At 39.6% G+C, this 11,035-nt stretch overlaps 1 protein-coding gene across 1 annotated transcript; it reads right to left on the reverse strand.

Moving 5' to 3' along the window:
* Window positions 1–1,583: 1,583 nt before the first annotated feature.
* LOC122782606 lies at window positions 1,584–10,590 on the reverse strand. Its single transcript, XM_044047025.1, has 8 exons — window positions 10,491–10,590; window positions 7,928–8,592; window positions 6,736–6,859; window positions 5,957–6,028; window positions 5,122–5,178; window positions 3,963–4,044; window positions 3,785–3,879; window positions 1,584–1,595 (listed from the first exon to the last, which is right to left on the reverse strand). Exons 2-8 carry the CDS (start codon window positions 8,500–8,502, stop codon window positions 1,584–1,586), a joined length of 1,017 nt encoding a protein of 338 aa, XP_043902960.1. The 5' UTR covers window positions 8,503–8,592; window positions 10,491–10,590.
* Window positions 10,591–11,035: the final 445 nt, after the last annotated feature.

An 11,035-nucleotide genomic window follows, 5' to 3' on the forward strand; every position in this document is an offset into this window, starting at 1 on the left:
AAATGTCATAGGTCCAAAATGTGACCAAAATGTCATAGTTTAGTATGTGGTCCAAAATTTGACCAAAATGTCATAGTTTAGTATGTCGTCCAAAATGTGACAAAAATGTCATAGTTTAGTATGTCGTCCAAAATTTGACAAAAAAGCCGAGGTTAGTATGTCGTGATGTCAGAGGTTATGTCGTCCAAAAATATGAAAAAAGTCAAGGTTAGTATGTCAGTCTCTAAATTTGACAAATAAGTCATAGTTTAGTATGTCGTCCAAAATGTCATAGGTTAGTATGTCGTCCTAAATTTGACAAAAAAGTCATAGGTTACTATGTCGTCCTAAATTTGACAAAAAAGTCATAGGTTAGTATGTTGTCCAAAATGTGAACAAAATGTCATAGGTTAGTATGTTGTCCAAAATGTCATAGGTTAGTCAGTCAGTCATCATCTAACCGCTTTATCCTCCACCAGAGGGTCGCGGGGGGTGCTGTGCCAATCTCAGCTTCATCGGGCGATAGGCGGGGTACACCCTGGACAGTTCGCCAGTCCATCGCAGGGCCACACACAACTAGAGACAAACAACCATTCACTCTCACATTCACTCCTATGGTCAATTTAGAGTGTCCAATTTACCTATTCCCCACATTGCATGTTTTTGGACTGTGGGAGGAAGCCGGAGTACCCGGAGAGAACCCACGCACACACGGGGAGAACATGCAAACTCCATGCAGAAAGGCCCTTGTTCCAACCGGGGCTCGAACCCGGGTCTTCTCACTGCAAGGCGAGAGTGCTAACCAATACACCACCGTGTGTCCGTCATAGGTTAGTATGTTGTCCAAAATGTCCTACTTTAGTATGTCGTCCAAAATTTGAAAAAAAAGGTCATAGGTTAGAATGTCGTCCAAAATATGAAAAAAAATGTCATAGGTTAGTATGTCACCCAAAATGTGACCAAAATGTCATAGTTTAGTATGTCGTCCAAAATGTGACAATAAAGTCATAGGTTAGTATGTTGTCCAAAATATGACAAAAATGTCATAGATACTTCACTGCATGGAGTGGGAGTGAAGTATTTTTGTTTGGTGTGTGCGTCTGCATGTGTTTCCGCACTTGCTTGCAACAGAGGCTTGTTAAAATTTAGGACAACGTTTCGAAATGTGGACCCTAACGTGGATTCAATCACACAACCTTCTGATCTAAAGTCAGATGCTCTCCTGATGCGCCACAGAGTCTGTTACACACATAGGTCGACAGAGATTCATTTTGTGAACGGGGTGAAGTCTGCCATCTCTCGTTGCCTTGTTTAGGATGTCATCAAAAAGGTCACCAAAATGTCATAGTTTAGTATGTCGTCAAAATTTGAACAAAATGTCATAGTTTAGTATATCGTCCAAAATTTGACAAACAAGTTATAGATTAGTTTGTCGTCCAAAATATGACAAAAATGTCATAGATACTTCACCGCATGGAGTGGGAGTGAAGTATTTTTTTTTGGTGCGTGTGTCTGCTTGCAACAGAGGCTTGTTAAAATTTAGGACAACGTTTCGAAATGTGGACCCTAACGTGGATTCAATCACACAACCTTCTGATCTAAAGTCAGATGCTCTCCTGATGCGCCACAGAGTCTGTTACACACATAGGTCGACAGAGATTCATTTTGTGAACGGGGTGAAGTCTGCCATCTCTCGTTGCCTTGTTTAGGATGTCATCGAAAAGGTCACCAAAATGTCATAGTTTAGTATGTCGTCCAAAATTTGAAAAAAAAGTCATAGGTTAGTATGTCCTCCAAAATTTTAAAAAAATTTCATAGTTTAGTATGTCGTCCAAAATGTCATAGGTCAGTATGTCGTCCAAAATGTCATAGTTTAGTATGTTGTCCAACATTTGACAAAAATGTTGGAGATTAGTATGTCATCCAAAATTTGAAAAAAAAGGCATAGTTTAGTGTGTTGTCCAACATTTGACAAAAATGTTGGAGATTAGTATGTCATCCAAAATTTGAAAAAAAAGGCATAGTTTCGTATGTTGTCCAACATTTGACAAAAATGTTGGAGATTAGTATGTCATCCAAAATTTGAAAAAAAAGGCATAGTTTAGTATGTCGTCCAACATTTGACAAAAATGTCATAGTTTAGTATGTCATAGATACTTCACCGCATGGAGGGGGAGTTAAGTATTTTTTTTTTGGTGTGTGTGTCTGCATGTGATTCCGCACTTGCTTGCAACAGAGGCTTGTTAAAATTTAGGACAACTTTTCGAAATGTGGACCTTAATGTGGATTCAAACACACAACCTTCTGATCTTGAGTCAGACGCTCTACCGATGCGCCACAGAGTGTGTTACACAAATAGGTCGACAGAGACTCGTTGTGTGAATTGGGTGAAATCTGCCATCTCTCGTTGCCTCGTTCAGGATGTCATCGAAAAGGTCACCAAATTTTCATAGTTTAGTCCAAAATTTGACAAAAAAGTCATAGGTTAGTATGTCGTCCAAAATTTGAAAAAAAAGTCATAGTTTAGTATGTCGTCCAAAATGTGATAAAAATGTCATAGATACCTCACCGCATGGAGTCGGAGTGAAGTTTTTTTTTTGGTGTGTGTGTGTGTGTGCGCGCACTTCCGCACTTGCTTGCAACAGAGGCTGACAGAGGCTTGTTAAAATTTAGGACAACTTTTCGAAATGTGGACCCTAACGTGGATTCAAACACACAACCTTCTGATCTAGAGTCAGACCCTCTACCGATGCGCCACAGAGTCTGTTACACACACTTTTTATTTATGTTTATTTCGGCCATGTAATAGGTCAAGATGTCATCCAAAATTTGATAAAAATGTCAAAGTTTAGTATGTTGACGAAAATTTGAAAAAAAGTCATAGTTTAGTATGCTGTCCAAAATTTGACAAAAAATTCATAGTTTGGGGAATGTCGTCCAAAATCTGACAAAAGTCATAGGTTAGTATGTCGTCCAAAAGGTCACTAAAATGTCAATTTGGTATGTTGTCCAAAATGTGAAAAAAAGTCATAGTTTAGTATGTCGTCCAAAATGTGAAAAAAAGTCATAGTTTAGTATGTCGTCCAAAATTTGACAAGGAAAAAAAAAAAGTTCTACAGCGATGTCTGAGCCAGCGGATCATTTCATCAGGACAGGCCGAGGTAACGCTGCTCTGCCCCACGCACTGTACGCAGCGAGTGTCCGCTGAGGCGGGGCTGATCACCTTCGGAGGTGATCACCTACCGTTGCTGCGAAACTATAAATACGTTGTATCTTAATACACAAACCACATTTTTGAATTCTAAATGACTAATTTCACGCCTCAAATGAACTTAAAACTGCGTCCGCGGACACCAGAAAGTATCTCGTGCGCACCAGAAACGTTTAGGTTTTTTTTTTTTTTTTCCGATGTCCCTTTAGGGGCTCCGTACAGTTCAGTATGTCGTCTAAAATTTAACAAAAAGTCAGTTTAGTATGTCATCCAAAATGTGATAAAAATGTTTAGTATGACCTCAGTAAAATGTCATAGTTTAGTATGTTGTCCAAAAAGTCACCAGAAATAATCCAATCTTTGCTTTTTGATAGTTTGAAAGCTTTTTGTTTCAAACAGTTATACGTGAATTGTACCATCTTATAGAATAGAATAAGTCTTTATTGTCCACCAAGGAAAATTTTCTTTATAGTTGAATCAACACAGGGAGGATTCATCACGTTACTGCAGTATTAAACTGCTGGGTGTTTAAAAAACTGCCTAAACCGTGTGTGCTTTATGCAAACAAAAAAACACAAACTCTTGGTTATCTACCTTAACACAGGGCACAGCTGCTGTCGCAGGGTTTTTTTCCAGCACAGCTACTCTGGACTCCAACTTCAGCAGGGCTGCTCTCATACCCTCCACCACTGACGAGCAAAACAACAAAGTTAACTCAGAGTTACTCACCATAACAAGTGAGCAAAAGTGTGGAAAATAAACAAAAACAGACCTTTGTGCAGAGTTTGGTTCTCCAGCTCAAGGCTCTTCATGCGTGAAACCAGCTCCTGGTCTCCTCCTGCATGTGAGGATGACTGAGGAAAGATGAAGACTTAAAATCAGCCAAGCATCACACAGCAGACCGGGGGTGAAACTGAAATGTAGCGAAGCAGGTGCATTTCAGATCCAATCAAAGTCTGGGGGTAAAGCAGCAAGCCACAAAAAAAAAAATCACAATTTGTGGGGTTTGACAAAAAAAGAATAAAAGAGGCCATGCAAGGTCAAAAAGAAATCAACAAATGATTAAAAAAAAGTCACACAATGCAGATAAAAAAAAGAAAGAAAAAAAAAAAGGTGTCACTTCCCTTTATCAATGTCAGCATTAGGGCTGCAACTATTAATAAATTAATAAATAATTACCAATTATTTTGTTAATCACCTGCTTGAGTGTGTTTTAATAATGAAATAAGTTCAAACATTTACAGATTCATCCATGTTGAAAAACATTAGTTGCAGCCCCGGTCAGCATGCACATATTTTTACACAAATGTTCAATTAGGAACCAAGGACTTCAGCCCCTTACCATGAATAAAATGAAAGAAGTTCCATTTGAAAAGACAGAACTGTTAATTATATAAATATGAACAACTATGCCGCCAACATTTAAACTGAAGACAGCTTTTGGATGAGACACGAAACATCTTCAAGAACCTGACTGAAGTCCAAGTTGCCTTCATTTTTAGCATCTAAAGAACATATGAAAAACAAAACTTGATCTAGTCGGGCTGGTTACTGTTTACATTTGAAATGATAAGCTACCTTATTGTCAAAAAAACTTTCAAGTTCAAAACTGGTGAGTTTTAGGATTTGATAAGTAGAGGTTTGTCTGAACAGTGTGAGGTCAGGCTGTTTCCCTATGTCCAGTCTTTGAGGCAAGCAGTGGCAGACATTACAGTAGTTTCATGAATCATCTTAGAATAAAAATGATTTTAGTATTACAACCACAACGCTTTAATTTACAGAAATTAAGCAAAATACCGATTAGCTCATAAACAAGATGCAGGCTGATGATGTGAAATCATGATGGTGGTGCAGGCAGCAGTGGGCACAGCCAGCACACTCAGCTGTCTGTCGCAGTCTTGCAGCAGCCAAACTGAATGTGGAGGACTTACATTTCTGTGCTGCCTCTTCTGCTGGCGCCCTTTGGCCTGATGCAGGGCCGTTTTCACCTGATGTACAGTGTAACAGGTAAGGGAGGAAAAAGAAAAGTAGTGGTTGTAGGAAAGACAGGACTCTACACATGGATCAGAGTCTTCAATGACGGCATACACATATTTATGTACTTTAATAATCAATGCACTCAAACAACAAAACATGAGTAGTGCCAAAACAGGAAACACGAACCAGCAGCTCTGCAGCACATTGCCTCAAGTCACTAATTTGGCTTTTCGTGGAGAAAGTAAAACAAACTCTGACCACTTTTTTCAGAAAAAGGATTTCCCTATGGACACTTTTTTAAAAGTCCAGCATGTAACATTTTACAGAAATTTAATATTGCCCATAAGTCTCAAGTGTAATCACTTTAAAATCAAAATAATTACTTTGGCTTTATGGAGGCCCCTTATCTTTTGCCGTTATGTTTGTACAGCAGACTCAACAGACAAACCAGCCACAGCATGCAGTTTGTATAAGTGGAAGCTTAATACACAAGCAAAGGAGGACAAAGTGTCAATAAAAGCGAAGTTAAAGGTTCATGTTCGTAAACAAGCCAAGGTGAAGTGTGAGATTAGCATGAAGCAACTGAGTGTAGCAAGCATCTACTCTCCTTGTATCAAGTGCATGGCTTAAATTTATCACAATAACTTTTCTGCTTGAATCCCAAGTCTCACTTTTAAATTATCATAGAGCTGGTGCACACACATCACCATGTACAGTCCAATCAATATACAGAGACACCCCTTTGTATATTGGCTGTGGTCTGCAGCTCATTCATAATATAGTACTCACTCTGTCAAGGGACTGCTGGATTGTCTTTCGGGAATTAGCAATGTCCTGCAGGATGGCATTAGAATCTTTGTCCTACAGGCATGTGTGGGTGAAGCAGTGATGAGGTGGAAGCAATGAGGGGGGGAAAAACAAAGCAGTGTGCAGAACTGACGAGAGCAGGACGGCCCACACATACGCTCAATAAGTAAGATGAGGCTTTTATTAAAAGGATTTTAAAAGTTTTTTTTAAGGAAAATATCCTGTGAATTAAAGCATCTGGATGAGTCATTAAAAAGCTCTGGGTTATCAAGTTGTGTGTGGTGTTGCAATATCAAGGTTAATCAAATTTTAGTAACCGACACGAGAGGACATAATGACCTAAAGTCCACCTCTCACGGTGCAGTGGTCATTGTCCTATTTCAGCAGGAAGAGGAGACCTGAACTCTACAATCTTTACTGAAGCTACTTTCTGTTGACTATGCTACCGAGGAGCAGAAATGGCTGCCAGACTACCTGCCCCCTCTCAGTTGGCTGAGTATCCTCTAAAGAAAGCGTCTTGTTGACTTGCATGGAAATAGCTGCTGTGAGCCGTCGAGCTCTGTGACAGATGACGATGACACAACTGCTGCTGATACCAACAGGCCTGTGAGTGACAGGAACCTGTGCAGCCTCTGACCGAGAGCATGAGCTGAGGTGGTGTTTGGCCAGAAGTAGGAAAAGAAGATCCAGAAATGTCACCATTTCTGAGAATGCACATTTAAAAAAGGTTTTGCACTGGTGCTGCAAATAAAACGTCGTACCTGCTGCTGTGGTGTGGAGGGGCCATTGACTCCCTCGTAGAAGCGCTTTTCCGCCTCATCGTAGTGGTGTTTGTCGAACCAGACGCTCTCTGTGGCGAGGCACTGCAGTCCACTCATGTTGGTACTGAGAGGGCAAAATGAAGAGTTATGGATGAATTAAGATTCTGCAAAAACTGTTGACAATTCTTTTCTCAATTAAGTTATTTGCAGGAGTTAGGGTTGCAGTGACAGAAAATAAGCAACATCAATTGAATTCATTAGAAACAAAATTACAAGTTACATCATGCATCATCACAGATTAAAAACATGGGTGGAAAAGAGAGATTTCAATTATAATATCATTTCTTATAAACACACAACCAGCAAGCTGACACACACAAAAACAATCCATCACTTTCCACCTCTAAATTAGCTGATGTTTGCTTGAGCAGACAGGCGTCTACACCTTTATCAGTCAGTGAAACGGAGTTGCCAAGTCTGCAAAGTCTGGACTAGAGAACAAAACAATGCTCACTGCCCACAGGACAAAGCCCTCTGTGATTCCACAGGCCTGCCTAACCGTAAAACTCACACTGGTAACATACAAATGCAACACTGATATGCAGTAAATGCTATTATTAGATTAGGTTTATGAGATGCCAAAAAACCAAATGGCCACTTACAAAACTCTTTAAAAAATCCATTCCCCCACATGTTAATTATTGCGATAAGGCAGACATCCAGCAGCTAAATAATGTTGCAGGTAACAGCAGTGAAAATTGGCTGGGGCATAGACCATATATAAAAATAGAGATCGTCTTTTGGCTGCAAAACACTCCTGTTCTGGAGCCTTCAGGTTCACAGTTCGTCTCCAGCAACCAGGCGACACAAGCCGCCAATCACGCTGATGTCCACTCTCTAGTGCCATACTTCCCAGGCTCCACTTTTCAAACCAGACACCTACATCTATTTTTGTATACAGTCTATGAATGTGGGTCAACTTTTGCTGAAGCCCCAAACATTAGCTTGTCAATGGACTGACGAGGGCACACATTCCCAAAAACCAGCACTGCAAAATTATACACAATACACAAGTAAGCACAACTTAAACAGGCCAACAAAAATGCAGACAGACAACAAATTAAAAATCATCATTGATTATAAACTGAAGACATACATCAAGTCCAAATTCCTTGTGTAAAAGGTGTCATACTTGTCCCTTCTGGGCCTGTTTTCCGTCTCAGAGAAGCCTCTCTTCCTCGGGAAAGGCCCCCTGCTGCCTTTTCTCCCCTGCTCGGTCTCAGATGAGGTGCGATTGCGGCCTCTACTGGACTGGCGGTGAGGGATACCAGAGGCCTTCACTGTGGTGACAGGGTGGCCGTGATCCTGCAACTGAGTGTTGGCGCGTCTAGAGTGGAAGGTCAAGGAGCCTCTGGTGTTTGGACTCCGTGGAGAGGAAGACAGTGATCCGTTGTTATTGGAGGCAAGGCGACGTTGGTAGTTGCCCTCCACCTGCTCATAGGAGCTACGGTTGTACCAGACTCCGTCAACCTTGTGACTTGGGCTTTGGCCATAGGACTTGTTTGCCTCCATGGAGGAGCTCAGCCACTCTTCCTCAGCACCAGAGCTCTCTGACCGTGTACTACGCCGCAGCCTCCTAAACTGGATATTGTCTCCACTGATGATGCCTCTCTCCACAGTGGGAGCATTACCCTGCCTGAAGGCACCCGCAGGTACGGCACGCTGAGGAGCTCCTCTTTGCTGATGGTTTGGCGAAGATTGATCCATATTTTTTTTTTTGTTAAAGGGAGGTCTTCTCTACTCACGTACAAAGCAGGTTTACAGAGAGGGTACAGGGGTGACAGCTGGAACCTGAAGCTGTTAGTTGAGCGTAAATTCAGAAAAAAATATCCCTCAAAACACACAGTCAATATGTGATGTCAATGCTGTCTTGAAGGAACAGAGGGATTTAAACTGCAGTTCTAACAAATCAACCAGAGAATGCAGAGGACTGTTTTAATACTGTCATGATGTGGATTATTGCCCAGCGAGGGTGCATCTGTTCAATGATCCATCTCACATTGGACTTTCATAGAGCGCAGCCAAAACAAACAAGGCAAAATCTAATGTGGAAGTACTGGACCTCAGGTTAATGATTCTTTCCTTAATATTATGGTATTCTAAAACCAGTGTAGACCAATTACCTATGATTTAATAGAATTTTAGCAGTACATTTTCAACTTGAAACCCATTAGCTAAATAATGATGGAATAATTACTCACACATCAGCTTTTCTTATGAAGGTGCCGGGCTGGCAGAATACAACGTCCAGAAGAAAGTAGAGCCCACACACTTACTCAACTGCCACTAAAAACTTTAAGGACGTTTCGATCTGGTGTGAAAACCAGTCTGACTTAAGTAAAACTAGTTTGAAATAGTGTCCTCAAATGTTTTTTTCTTTTATGTGGTAATGGAGTAAGTGTGCAGGTTCTACCTCCTCCTGTGTGCTATAGGCCTAAACGATTTTGGTAATTTTTACATCATTATTCTTCTTTACATTCGAAAAGCATATTTAAAATGATTACTGTGCAACTCAACTCTTACTCGATATGCGTGACAATGTCTGGTTCCTCATTGTTTTGGCATGCTGAATACTTATGTACACTACCTAAAGTGGAATATTAGTTTAAAAATATTTCATGGGTAGAAAAATAAAGATAACTGTACTGAAATGTATTGTTTTATGAAAGATAAGTCAGCAGCAATGTTTTCAAACAGGCAGGCTAAAACATCTAGTGCAAAAAAAGCAATGCACTGGTCAAGCTGCCACTTTAGTAGGTTTAACCAGCTTAGAAAGAAAGCAAGTTGCAAAAAGAAATGCATATTGATTTGTCACTTACAAAATTAACATCTATTTTTGTTGAATCATTTTACTTTGTTTTTCAATACTAAATTTGCCTAAGCTGTACCCATCATAAATTGTTATAAAAAGTTGATTCAACACCTCTTAACCAGAAGCAAAAACCAGATACTTAACTATTCATGTTCATGAGGATATGATTCATTGCAAAGGTGTTATTAGTTTCAGCATGAAGCATCTGTCCTGCCATTACACCAAAACTGCAATAAACCAGTGCATGTAGTAGCTGAAAAGCAGCATCACCATGAACACTCACCTTAGGTTAAAGGATTGGCAAGCTAATGTCCAACAGACAATTAGACATCACACAGAAAAATATCAATAAAAAGGATTATTTTTGGTCCTAAATGGAAAAGAAAAAGTTTACAGTTTATATCACGTATACATACGTGATATAAACGTATGTATAAATGAAACGTATACATATAAATCTCAACCAAAAGGTTGGGAAATTCTGCACATTTGTTTGGGGATCCAAAAAGAAATCCTTGCGAGCCATCTGTGGGTCCCGACCCAGTCTTTGGGAATTCACTTTATATCACAGAGATGCAGAGAAGAATATGCACTTTACAACAATTACAATGTGCACAATAAGGAAGCAAGTCACGTGCAACACCAAAACAGGGGAAAAAATAAAGTTTAAGTGGCGGGGAAAACTCTTGATTTGATGCATTACATTATACACGCACACAGTAGTTAAAGTGACATGAACTTTTTTGACAGCCGCCTTCCAACTCGAAGTTAAGTTGACCACGTGGCGCTTATAAATTACAAATTCCCAACAGCTTGTGGGTTTTGCAAACAGTTACACATGATGGTGTACCATGTCTTAAAACTACAACTTATGTATACTTACTATTAGGCTTTATTCGACGTTTTATGTCTCGGTGACCGTCCTTTGGCGTTGTGCCTCGCTCGTAATCCGACGGTAGAAGAGAGCTGGCATTACCGGGAAGCCTGTATTGTCCGGTGACAGAGGGGGGAGAGATGCTACTTTCTTGACTATTTTAGCGTGGATTGTCACGTTTTTATAACCCCCTACGAAAACAAAATAATCTTAACAACAAAAATAAAACAAATGACCGCCTATAAATGCTTCAGATAAAACGTGAATCCATGTTTTGCTCCAGTTAACGTTGAACTTTGAAAGTGGTATGATCCATCTGGAGCAAAGACTTCTTCTAATAATTTCCGGCAGGCTGTACACTAAGATGTGTAATGCTGCCCTCAACAGTTCGAAAAACGTAAATATATTATATTATATTATATTATATTATATTATATTATATTATATTATATTATATTATATCATATTATATTATATCACATTATATTTTATTTCACATGATATATCATATTATATGATATGATATGTTATTATATTATATTATATTATATTAT

The sequence above is a fragment of the Solea senegalensis genome, linkage group LG1 (genome assembly GCF_019176455.1).
Source record: "Solea senegalensis isolate Sse05_10M linkage group LG1, IFAPA_SoseM_1, whole genome shotgun sequence".
Classification (NCBI taxonomy): domain Eukaryota; kingdom Metazoa; phylum Chordata; class Actinopteri; order Pleuronectiformes; family Soleidae; genus Solea; species Solea senegalensis.